This window comes from Colletotrichum godetiae (assembly GCF_030913485.1).
Source record: "Colletotrichum godetiae strain CBS 193.32 chromosome Unknown BDP55scaffold_20, whole genome shotgun sequence".
NCBI classification, from domain to species: domain Eukaryota; kingdom Fungi; phylum Ascomycota; class Sordariomycetes; order Glomerellales; family Glomerellaceae; genus Colletotrichum; species Colletotrichum godetiae.
This window is the reverse complement of record NW_026851268.1, coordinates 124909-137577: the sequence shown is the minus strand read 5'-3', so window position 1 is coordinate 137577 and position 12669 is coordinate 124909. Positions and strand designations below refer to the sequence as shown.

The 12669-nt window shown below is 54.8% G+C and overlaps 3 protein-coding genes across 3 annotated transcripts; 2 read left to right on the top strand and 1 right to left on the bottom strand.

Annotated features, from left to right (window-relative positions):
* Positions 1-4080: 4080 nt before the first annotated feature.
* BDP55DRAFT_631850 (uncharacterized protein) lies at positions 4081-5011 on the top strand (the record flags this gene model as incomplete). The annotated part of the gene is made up of 3 exons (XM_060572336.1): positions 4081-4231; positions 4326-4561; positions 4784-5011. The coding sequence occupies 3 exons, from the start codon at positions 4081-4083 to the stop codon at positions 5009-5011; spliced, it is 615 nt and encodes a 204-aa protein (XP_060429656.1).
* Positions 5012-5724: 713 nt separating this feature from the next.
* Positions 5725-8284, top strand: BDP55DRAFT_693793 (GMC oxidoreductase; the record flags this gene model as incomplete). Its single annotated transcript, XM_060577270.1, has 5 exons — positions 5725-6101; positions 6182-7265; positions 7328-7412; positions 7477-7562; positions 7622-8284. The coding sequence occupies 5 exons, from the start codon at positions 5725-5727 to the stop codon at positions 8282-8284; spliced, it is 2295 nt and encodes a 764-aa protein (XP_060429655.1).
* Positions 8285-9302: 1018 nt separating this feature from the next.
* On the bottom strand, positions 9303-12243 carry BDP55DRAFT_663329 (uncharacterized protein). Its single transcript, XM_060574874.1, has 2 exons — positions 10552-12243; positions 9303-10351 (listed from the first exon to the last, which is right to left on the bottom strand). Exons 1-2 carry the CDS (start codon positions 11864-11866, stop codon positions 9600-9602), a joined length of 2067 nt encoding a protein of 688 aa, XP_060429654.1. The 5' UTR covers positions 11867-12243; the 3' UTR covers positions 9303-9599.
* Positions 12244-12669: the final 426 nt, after the last annotated feature.

Genomic DNA, 12669 nt, shown 5'->3' with positions numbered 1-12669 from the left:
AAGCTAGACACACACACACACAACAACGCACGCACGTTCGAAAGTCGTTTGTGACAGTAATGTCTCGGCACGAAGACTGACGGCTGTAGTGCTAACACACTCGGGTATTGGCTCGTTGGTGGAAGAGACGGTATGTAGTCGATTCGATCGTCGAGCGACTGGTATGCGGTTCGGTCCGGAAGAGGTGGTGGACGAACGTGGGAGAGAAGAGAGGACAAATAAGAGAGAGATGGAAACTCTTTTTTTTCCCTCTAGACGGAGTGGCACAAAGTGGTCTGGCGAAAGAGAGGGCTCGAGACAGAGTCCAGGACAACGTTCCTGTCCAACGAGGGGCTGTCGAAGGGGATGAGAGTGCCGGATGAGCTTGGGAGAGAAGAAGGGAATAGAGAAGGAAGAAGGGACAACAAACGACAAGGTCAATGCGAAGGGATCCTCGAGGCCTTAATATGGGGAAGGGGAAGGTTGAAATTCTGGATGAGTGAGAGAGAGTGACCCAGAGACCAGAGAGAGAGAGAGAGGTGTGGATAAATGTGCTGAGACTAAGACCAGCGGCTCCTCCCCTCCCACCTTTTTCCCTTGCCTTGCCTTACGGATACCGTGCCTTGCCTTCCCCTTCGTCAACCCCCTCCACCCCGGCACACCAAGTACCAAGTATATATGTAGCTCCGGGTTAAGTGATGGATCTGGCGGGGAGTGTCTTCATCAGGACTCACTCAGCACTTAGTGTGTACGGAGTAGGGAGAGAGTGTGGAAAGAGGTTTGTCTTTTTTGCACGGGCTTTAGTCATAAGCAATGCTGCTGGGGCCAAGGCGCAACGGCAACGGAACGGATGAGATGCGAGGCGAGACGATGTGATGCAAGTCAAGACCATACAAAGTGCACGCACGTCAAGTTCTTGCTTAGCTGAAAAGCAAAGGCACGCCGCACAACGGAAGGTGTCAGGTGCGGCACGGCCAACGGCAACGGCAACGGCAAGGCGGCTGTCTGTCTCTGCTCCAGACCATAGAGTGACGATGGCTATTCCGTACTCTCTTGTTTGGTGAGAGATGAGGTATCTGATGTCGTGGTGTCTTGCCTTGCCTTGTCATGTCTCGTCCTGCTCGCACTAGCTTCTCAATGCTATGCGACGTTGAAGCACGTACATTGTCACTTTCATGTACCTTACCACACATAACGAGGCCCCCCTCACGACTCCCGTCTTCAAGCAGCAGACAAGAAGAATCAAAGTCTGGGAGAATCCTCGTAGGTCACGTAGGTAGGTGTCAATCGGTGAATCTGGAAAGCATGAGATCCAAGGTGCCTTCCTCCCCTCCTGCGAAGGAATACATCATGTAAGGAGGCAAGGTACCAAAGTACCTGACAACAACGGACGGATCAAACCCCAAAAATGCCGGGAAAATGCAGGCGCACATGGCCTTCGCCGCCTTCCTGAAGTCGCAAGTCTCTCGTGCGCGCTTGCCCGGCTTGTCGGGTGGCCGCGGGAGGTACTACTCAATGTGGATTCCACCACTGACATCCGCAGCCGTCGATTCGACACGGCAGGTCCTGCCAAGCTCTTAAAGGCACATGTTCTTTCCGTTCTTCCTCGCCAGTGATGGCAGTAACCAGCTGTCTGGAGACGAAAGACCGGGGCATACGGATACAGAGTACAGGTATGTACGGGTCACTCCTAGTGCTGGTGGATACTTGCTGGGTACACCAACCTTGAACATTGTTGAGAGGCACATGAATAACAGCTCGAAGCTTGACAACGGACGAAAGGCACTGCAAACCATCACCGGTTCATGTTAAGTCAAACGGCCTCGACCACATTGGCACCACTGGATGGATGGATGGATGGATGGGGGTTGGGTTCGGTTCGGTTCCATCTTCCCATCCAAGCTCAACCTGCTCTAAAATGACCAAATTCCTCAGTTCTTGCCTCGGCTTCTTTCGACATCATCCTTGTTCCGTCGTTAAAGCCCATCCTGGCACCCCAAGCAAGCATGGGGGGGATTTGCAGGATGGGCCCGAGCAACACCAAAGATACAAGCTACCAAGAACAATGGCGGGGGGGGGGGGGGGGGGGAACCAACAGCTTGATTGAGCCTTGAAGAAGACGACGAGTCGACAACCATTCTTGCAAATCTGCGACGGACTAGGCGGCGATATGGCAACGCCGAAATGCGTCTACGAACGGGTTTACACGCCCCGGAGCAAATGTCCCAGAAGGGTTCAACCGATTGAGCATCGCACGTTGAACGAGAGAGAAAAAAAAGTCTTCGCGCCGCGGCAGCCAGTACCATCCGTACGTCTGTACTCCGTACGATAACTCGTAGCCTCTCACTCACCGATGTGCGCAGTTCCTCAGGCGCTTTGAAACGGTTGAAAAGCTGCAACATGGATCTTGCTTGGGGACGTTGCCGGAACCCATTGCCCAGCCCAGAGTCCCAGACATTTGTCTTTCCGACAACGGCAATGGCGCATTGGGAGCTTTGGACACCAGCTCCAACTCTATTTTCGGGACATGGCCACGGCTTTCTCTCGCCGGCCCAATCTCGACACCTCTTTTGGTATTATCAGAATTCGCGGTGGCACTCACTGACTTGTGCCCAGTCAGTGCCCTTGGGTCACGCTACGTTGGACATTATGCGATGGCTACGAGAGAGATCACCATGAGATCAATGTTGGGCAAGACCTCAAGGACAACCGACTCTTACAAACCCCCATCGGGAGCTCCGGACTCCTGAAGTCCTGATCAGGGCTGCAACTGATAATCACGAGTCTAGTCAAGTCTGCGCAACGCAATTCTCATCCTGGAGACTCGCAGCCGGGTTGTCAGGGGCCCGTGGCCATCGCCGGCCTTCTGGAAGCCCAGGCTGACACCCCTTGCAAGTTGCCCCTGGTCCGTTGTGGGTGGTTAGTGGGGGATGCGACAGGTACTCTCCGTCGTTGGACGCAATTTCTGGTAACGCCAGCGTGGGCTTTTGGCGTCGTACACTAACGCGCATGAAGTAGTCCACGTCACGAATCATCAAGTGTCCATCCGCCGTGGAGCATGGCTACCCGACCTTCGTCCTTTTTGTTGGGGGAACGCTAAGCCCAATGCTGTCAATCTTCTCTTCATCGTATCGAAGTTTTTTTTTCTTCCCTCTTTTTGATTTCCACCTTTCTCGATTACGGACGGTCTTGTTGAAGGCAAGGACCCTCTTTCTCCCATTATCTAATCATCATGAAGTAGCTGAATGGCCATCGTTTGGCATGTGAGCGACAAGGGCCATGGTCTTCGCCATCCCCCCGTGCTTCTGCCAGCAGTCCGCGACCAAGATTCCGTCATCTGTTGATGATGATATTGTCACACGAGTTCGGAGCAGACGGGCTACCCGGCCGGAATGGACAAGAGTGTACGGAGTATTGCGTTATGATATCAAAACTTTCTCGTACTAATTAGCAGTACATGTTGAAGCCTCCCTAACGAGTGTCAACGTACACAGACATGATACAATGCGTCGGTGGTAGCACTCACATGACAGTCTCTTGTGTAATACCTCTGTACGCTGTACAGATTATCAACCAAGCACCTACAACAAAGCCGCCTCCAATACTCTACTCTGTCTTCGTACGGATACTCACTTTTGCCTACCGCAGTTGCAACACGGAAATCACCCGACCAGGAAGAGCTTGCTGGCTTACGCGCCTTGTTCGCCGTCAGTCAACAATTCTTCGCAGATCGACTCTCACATGCATTTCCCAAGTCGTTCTCGTTTCCTTTCCCCAACAAATTCGGCTTCAAGGGCAAATCCCGGCCCCAGCTTCCCCTTTGAACCCTCTTGGCCGCCAGACCGCCCATCGCCAGATGACACCCAGCCCCCCTTGCACGGATGGATAGGCCCGCCGCTGGACCCTGAAAAGTGTCCACGTCTGGTTTAGCCGCGGCCTGTAGCTGCAGATTTGAGGGGGGGCCAATCTTGCATTTTGGCCACCATACCCACTGGGACACGTCCGCCTGCTGTCAGTGTTAGCTCGATTCGCCGCTTACATGTCCGCTCGCCCGGGCTCGTAGACCCCCGGCGAGGTTGATGGTGCCAAGCGGCAGACCCGATGCGCCACCGGCAGTCGGACCCGGATACTCCAGGACCGGACTACGCCGTTCTCTCTAGCGCCGGACCGGAAACTGATGCCTTGGCTCATGCGTCGGCGCAGCACACGGCGCTGGTCTTCCGCAAGTTGTCAGCCATGGATTACAGCGGCTGTGCTTGAGACGGAAGAGGCGGCGGGCCGCCCAATGCCGGATCCGTGACGACAGACCTGGCTCTTCCAAAATGTACAACTTGTGCAAACATTAGATTCTGGCGATGCCACTCGCGATTCTCCGGATCAAGATCATGGTCACGCCAACGGATCGTTCGACGCAGCTTTCAACAAACAAGTTCATGACAAGGACAGCTGGGAACCCTATGAGTTTTCTTGCCCGTTTCGATCAGTCCATGCGAGCCGAGGCTCAATGCTTCCCGGCCGAGTCGATGAGACGCATCATCGATCTGCCCCACAATCTAAGAATCTTACCCCAAGCCACGGTAACGTACGATCTGCAGCAGACAACCCAGCATCATTCCTGTCGGCGTCGCTGTGCACTTTCAAGCTTGACGGGCGAGTCCGACAATCTGTCCATCATCTGGAGCCATGGTGGCTGAATTATCGACAAACATAAGCTCGCGGCTGTGTCGTTTCAAAACCAATACGCTTGAAAGAATCTAGACATGAGGCAACACGTGCAGCAGCCGCGCCTCTATTCGTTCGACAGTGGGATGCCGCATCGGGCGTCTCTTTGCTCCCACTTCAGCATTGCTTCATGCAGTGGGATACTGTGAACATGGCGTCGAAAAGGGACTTTCGTTTGGTGATGACTGATGAAGAAACTATCGGATTCCGACGAGGCCCCGTCGCCATCGAGCCTGAGTCCCCGTTCCCCGCATCAAGCAGCTTCTCTCAACTCCCCATTCCCGTACTACGCCACTCGCGCCCGGGTTGAGAGGGTTACATGCGCCCAAGTGCCGCTCAGTAGCGCCATACCCCGCCAATGCAGAGAGAAAGTTGCACATCTATGGTGTTGACAGCTCTGTGTTGGCCTGGTCCGGTGGGGGAAATCATAGGTCCGAGACTCCTTTTTGATGGATTCTGCAACCACAAACAAAGAGACGGTTCAGAACCAGTCATGGTATCCAATCTCTAGCCGCAAAGCTGGCGGTTGGCTGAATCTTTGACCACTCCAATAACATACCGGATCGGGAATAGGGTCCCATCTGCCTGAGGTGATAGCTAGATAGAACGAAGGAGAGAGTGAGAGTCAGAAAGAGGAGATGGCTATGGAGAGATCCATGGAGATGCTTCGTCGCACAGACCCCGCATCCATGGCAAACACGAACCCCTGCAGCACCACCATGCGAGCAGCAGGGGGTTGCTAACGACGACTCGTTTTCCCGTTGCCTTCCCACACATCCTGACATCAGTCGAGCATGAGCTTCCGAGGTGCCTTTTCATCGCTCATGTGTCAATTGGAACTATAGCTAACTCCAAAGCTGCCCCTCATCCGACCTTGCGTAACTTTGTTGTTGTCATTGTTCTTCTACCCCTTCTTATAGCTATTTCTACGTTGTATCGCGTTGTACCACTGACCCGTCCCCCTTTGATTACTATTCTCATCCCTCTGTATTTACTTACCATCACGCTTCAATCCGCTTCATCATGGCTACTCTGCCAAAGACGATTCCTGGCACAGCCGTCGAGCTTCAGCTTCCGGCGTTGCCGACCACCGACTTTTGGAACGAGACTCAATGGACCGTTCTGCTGTCCTTGCTCGAGGCGGTCCTCCCGCCCATCTCGCGACCGGCCACTCTCACAGACACAACGAGCCAGATCCGAGTGTCCGATGCCGAATATGCGGCCGCGCTCCAACTCGCACAGAACACTATGAAGAAACCGCCTTCGGAGGAAAAGTTCCAGGAGTACATGGCGCACAACCCGGCAAAGGAGCCCAAATTTATCGAGAGCATCACCAGGACACTCGCGGCCCTGCCGTCTGGCGCGCAACGTCAGCTCGGTGGCGCGATGGGCGCTCTTGGGTAAGTGACGACTAGTGAACGAGGCCACGATGCTTCACTCTTGATGTTCGCTGTGAACCACAACTGACCAAAGATGACAGCACGCGCGCCGGTACGCTGTTTCTCACCGGTTACTGGACTCCAGTCCACCTTCAACCGCTAGAAGTCCGTGAGCAGATTTTGAAGGCTTGGCAGACGTCCAGGCTCCCAACAATCAGGGTCCTATCAAAGTCAATATGTCTCTTGGCGCAAAAGGCCGCCGTGCAGACCAACCCTTTGTTCATAGAGTTGACGGACTACACCGACATGCCGGACTTCCAGACGCATGGTGAGGGTTTTGATTTCAACTTTATGCAATTCGAGTCGGCCGGCTCGCCAGCCGTCGTAGAGACCGACGTTGTCATCGTCGGATCGGGCTGCGGAGGAGCAGTCGCTGCCAAGGTCCTGGCCGAGGCAGGTCACAAGGTCCTCGTTGTCGACAAGTCGTACTACTACTCTCCGAGTCAGCTCCCCATGTCGCAGGATGCCGGCTGCTCGTTCCTGTACGAAAACGGAGGCTTCATCACCAGCGACGACAACTCGCTCAACATGGTCGCTGGCAGTTGCTGGGGTGGCGGCGGCACCGTCAACTGGAGCGTCAGTCTCCAGACGCAAGGATTCGTCCGCAAGGAGTGGTCGGAGCAGCGCGGCCTGCCCTTCTTCACCTCGCCCCAGTTCCAAAACTGCCTGGACAAGGTCTGCGACTTCATGGGCGTCAGCGCCGACAAGGTCCGTCATAACCACCGTAACCAGGTGCTGCTGGACGGGTCCCGGAAGCTCGGGTGGCATGCTACCACGGCCCCGCAGAACACGGGCGGAACGGAGCACTATTGCGGGCAGTGCCATCTCGGATGTGGGTCGACGGAGAAGCAGGGTCCCACTGTCAGCTGGCTGCCAGCGGCGGCGGGATCCGGAGCCAAATTTATGGAGGGCTTCGAGGTTGAAAAGGTTACCTTTGACGAGTCCAGCGGGTCCAGGCGAGCCACGGGTGTGGTTGGAAAATGGGTGTCGCGGGGTGCTAATGGGAGCACCAGCGCGCCTTTGGAGCAGCGGACCACGCGACAGGTTGTCATCAAGGCCAAGAAGGTCATCATGTCGGCTGGATCAGTTTCGAGTCCCTTGGTGCTGTTGAGGAGCGGTCTGACGGTGAGTAGTCGATATTACTCGATTGCGCGTTTCTTCGTCCGCTTTACTGACATAACGTCTAGAACCGACATCTCGGACGCAACCTCTACGTGCACCCCTGCAACTTTGTGGGAGGTTACTGGAAGGAGGACTGCAAGCCATGGGAGGGTGAGTGACTGAACAACACGTCATATGAGTTTGCGTCCTGGTTACTAACGTGAAGCAAACATAGGCGGTATCATCACGAGTTACTGCTCCTCGTTTGAGGACCTCGACAAGGCAGGCCACGGCGTGAAGCTGGAGCCTACTTGCATGATTGTACGTTCCAGCTCCAAAACCTTTTGCAATCCAAATGTGTCCACTAACGCCTTTCATAGCCCTACGCGATCCTGTCCAGCATGCCCTGGCACTCTGGCCTCCAGGCCAAGCTCAGCGAGCTCCGCTTCCGCCACTTTGGCGCCTTCATCTCCCTCACCCGCGACCGCGACCCGGGCCGCGTGTACCCGGACCCCGTCTCAGGCCGCCCCCGCATCGACTACGTCGTCTCCGACTTTGACCGCGCAAACACCCTCGAGGGCGTCGTCGCCCTCTGCAAGATCTGCTACGTCGAGGGCGCGACGGAGATCCACGCCGGTCTGCCGGGCCTCGAGCCGTTTGTCAAGGAGGACCACGCCGAACCTCCTCCCGAAAAGGAGACTGTGTCATCGGCTTCGGAAGACAGCGGCGACGAGGCGATTCTGGACGGGGTCAACGATCCCAAGTTCGTTGCGTGGCTGGATAAGTTGCGCCGGGTGGGTAACGCGCCGCCCGTGGCGATCTTTTCGTCTGCGCATCAGATGGGTACGTGTCGGATGGCGCCTAACGAGGATGAGGGCGTGGTGGGACCCAAGGGCCATGTTTGGGGTACGGAGAATTTGTTTGTTGCGGATGCGAGTGTGTTCCCTAGCGCGAGCGGGGTGAATCCCATGATTACGAATATGGCGATTGCGGATTGGATTGCGATGTGTGTTGGGAAGGAGATAAAGGCTGAGTTTTCGTAGAGGCGGAGGTTTTTCATAGTTTCTAGGATGAAGGATGCGTGACGAGCGATAGAGGTGGGGGGAAAGGGAGATTGGAGTGAGATTGTAGTGAGATTGTATAAAGATGGAAGAGAAAGAGTGAGAGAGAGATTGGTGGAGTACATTTTATTGTAGCTATACCCAACTCCATAGCAAATTGTCACATTTTGGTGTCATGATTATAGCATCCCAGCGTTTGAACACCTCTCTTGAATGGCATGTTAATACGGTACATATTCTAAGCAAGAGCATTGTATGTTTTGGCCCGACGTTGGTTTGGTAGATAAACATATACTGAAAGATCAACCCTGGCCATGTTGACGGTGGGTTCAAGACATTCCCCAAGTCGCTTCCATCGCCTCATTCCGCCGCAGTTGAAAGGTACCTTATATATTTCCATCTCTGCGATACAATAATCAGTTCATCTAAACTGCTCCTTGGCAAGTGGACGACAGAACTATATATGCGCCCGCTATTCGATGGGGACAATGCATAGGTAGTCAGCTATAAGTAGATTCCAAGGCAACATGGTGAAATCCAGCACACAAAGATGTTGCAGCGTGGTGTACTGCCTTTTAGTAGCAGCCACCTCTTAGAGGGCATGCTGGTTCTAGCTGTATCATACAATAAATACGTTTTGAGAGCAAGGTACTTGGTAGTGAGTGATATAGACCACGAGACCTGGTTTTCTCTTTTTATCACTCCTTTGACGGGGTATATTCATTGATGTAGGGATTAAAGGAGGGGGTTTGTGCTGTTGTGTTGACACGTTTGTTACTTCCGCCTTGGATGTCACCCGATTGTGGCTGCCATGACTCCTTGGGGTTGTGGTCTTGTTCTTGCTGCGCGCAGCGCTCTCCTTTGGAGGGTCAGTGAAGTTTGAGGTAGGTGGCTAGGTGTGAACTGATATGGTTCTTCGAGGCCTGGTTTCTACCTTGGTGCTCGAGGCAGTATGTGTTTGGCGAGGCACTTGGATTCAGGATACTCTTTCAGATTATTGGTGGATAAAGGAGTTTATTCTTCTGCTTAAAGTCGCTTTCTGGATGCCATCTGGGGTGTTTTTATGATTGACTTGGGATTGTCACTTACTATTTTGCTCTTGCTATCTAGGGGTACCTTGGTCTGGCTCCAAATGGGATTTGTCCGAGATGATCTGCTCTACGACAAAATTCAGCAACAGCGAGCAACATCTTCTACTCCTGTCCTTTGCAATTTTCCGAGTACCCAACTGCCAACTTCAACCCCCTTTCAACCATACTAAATGATGGAAGATCTTCATGAAAAAGCAAGTATCCCCTCAAGGCATCTCCCACCGCCCACTCTTCCCCCCATCTTTCAACACAACCCTCAACCCGCCAATAACCATCCCCTTGTCCACAGCCTTACACATATCATACACCGTCAGGGCCGCCGCCCCAGCAGCCGTCAAAGCCTCCATCTCGACCCCCGTTTTCCCCTCACACTCGACCGTCGCCTCGACGCAAATCACCGTCTCTTCCTCAGAGGAGCTGGCCGGCTCGACCTCGACGCTGATGTGGGAGAGCAGGATCGGATGGCACAGTGGAATGATGTCGGGAGTGCGCTTGGCGGCCATGATGCCTGCGATTCGTGCTGTGCCGAGAACGTCGCCCTTTTTCATCTGGGAGGCGCGGATGAGGTTGATGGGTGAGGGGGTGGAGAAGGTTATTGTGCAGGCTGCTTTTGCAATGCGGGCTGTGGGGGGTTTGGTGGCGATGGAGACCATGTGGGCTGAGCCTGTGGGGGATATGTGTGTTAGGGATGGTTTGGGGGCTTGTGACTTGTTTTCTTTGCTGATGCTGGTCTTGCTATCATCGGAGGAGTCGTCGTTGCGGCGGGTGGTGGTTGAGGAGAAGAGCCTGAGTTGGGAGTTGTGATGTGGTGTTGGGGTGAGGAGGTGAATGGGCACCCTTGGCACGCCGAGAGGACGGCGTGAAGGTGCCGGGTTGAAGCTGATGGGCGTGCTCATGGACATTGGCTTGGAGACCCTGACGGGAGATAGTGGACGAGAAGGTTGAAGCGGTTGCGAATCTAGATAAACTATTGATTCAGCCTTCCATTCATACACATACACGTATTCATTTCGTGTAAAATTCCCCCTGAGTATGCCATTCGACCATCCCCTCTGGTATCCAACGCCGGCCCAATGCAAAAAAATCCAAACAGGCAATCTTTCCCCCAAAACCAGTAGACCAAGAGTGTAGGAGAGAGAAGGGGCCGCGGTTACCCACCTATCAAGATCATCGGCCTGTTCTTCATATGCTCCAGTTCCCCGATACCCGCGTGCTTCTCCTTCTTCCGCTTGACAGCCATGCCGATGACGTCCAGGAGCTCCGCCTCGTTGAGCGCCGCGCCCAGCGGCTTCTCGGCGTCCGCCAGCCCCTGCCGGCGGTCCATCTCAATCTGCTTCATCGCCTCGAGCGCCGCCTCGTCAATGGGCTCGCCATTGTTGGACTTTCGCAGGATATCTCGCAGCGAGACCTCGGTGTTGCCAAAGAGACAAACCTTGAGGTTGCCGTCGCTCGTGATGCGCAGCCGGTTGCACGTCCCGCAAAAGTTGTGCGTCATGCTCGTGATGAAGCCGATCTTGCCCGCGAACCCGGGGACGTGCCACGTCTTGCTCGTGTCGTTCTTGTGGTCCTCGACCTTGGCTAGGGTCGGGTACGTCTCGCGGATGACGTCGAGCATCTCGGCGTAGCCCAGCATCTTGCCCTTGTTCCACTTGTTGCCGTCAAAGGGCATGTACTCAATGAAGCGGACCTCGACGTCCTTTTCGCGCGTCATCTCGACAAAGGGGGCGATTTCGGCGTCGTTGCGGCCGCGCATGACGACGCAGTTGATTTTGAACTTGATGCCAGCGCCGGCCTTGTTGAGGGCAAAGATGCGGTCGATGCTCTTCTTGACGGCGTCGAAGCCGTTGCGCCGGGTCATGATTTGGAACATGTGCGGGTCCAGGGTGTCGAGGCTCAGGTTGACGCCAGTGAGGCCGGCTTCGACCATGCTGTCGAGCTTGCGGTGGAGGGAGAGGCCGTTGGTGGTCAGGCACAGCTCCCGGAGGCCGTGGGGCCGGAGGGCGCCGATCTGGTGCATGAGCGGGACGATGTCGCGGCGCACCGTGGGCTCCCCGCCCGTCAGGCGGATCTTGGTGACCCCCTGGGAGACGAAGACGGAGGAGAGGAGGACAATTTCCGGGGTGGTGAGGAGTTCCTTTGTCGGGGAGAGCGGCACGCCTTCTTCGGGCATGCAGTAGAGGCAGCGAAGGTTACAGCGTTCCGTGACGGATATGCGGAGGTAGTCGTGCTGGCGGTGGAAGGTATCGGTGAGGAAGTCGGAGAAGGGCTTCGCATCCTTGATGAGACTCCGGCGGGTGGTGAGTGGCTGGTGTTGGGAGCTCGGTGTGACTTGGGCTGCAGCGGCCGCCGCACTCAGACATCTCGTCTGCGTCTGCGTGTGAGGTATGCATGCCGCCTGTGATAGTCTGCATCGCTGTGATAGTTGGCCGCTGCTGCGCAAGGCAGTGCGAGGCCATGATATGCTGTGTCTCATGCCGCTCTATCTCAGTGTGAGGAAATATGAGTGAGAGGCGATGGGTGAGATGAGCTTGAGAAAAGAGAAAAGAGGAACAATCACGCGCTGCTCATTCCCATGGTTGACATAACCCTGACATATGATGATGATTGTTGATAAGATGAAAATGGAGGGAGACTATGAGATGGATGACATTTAGATTAGTTCAAGGGTGAAGAGTGAAATTGCCATCACGATGATGAGATATGTGACACTGTGAGTCAGCAAAAGCGTGGCGATTACCTATCTGTGAGTGAGGTAAGCCCGTTGATAGACAACACTAAAGCGACTTCTCTGCACCAAAAAGTGAGACTAAGTGAGGGGGGAAAGAGCCGCTCAGTGCCGCTGAAGGGCGTATGCACAAGCGCAAGCACAGGTTATCGGGGCGGACGGAGCTGGGCGAAGGGTGTCCAGACTCTGGCGGGGTTCGGCGGCGATTGAGGTGCTGGCAGGTGCTGGCGAAATAGCGCAGTGCTGATTGGTTCCCGGCGTCCTCTCCCACCGTCGTCCGGCCGGCAACTTCCATGGAGCCGGAGACAGCCCGGCCACTGCGACCACAGGTGAGAGAGCCCCGCGCTAGTCTAAAACAGAAAGCAATGTAAACAACCGCGACGCAGACAAGCAACCTTGTTTCCTTCCATTGCAACAACGGCTTTTCTTCAAGACTCCACCACTGCCGAGACTCAGGAACGCTTGCCCAATTCATCTTCACCTAAGGCAAAAAAGAAACCCTGCTCCTTTTCGTTTCGGCAGAAACACCCGTCCCTTGATACTTCCCGAAG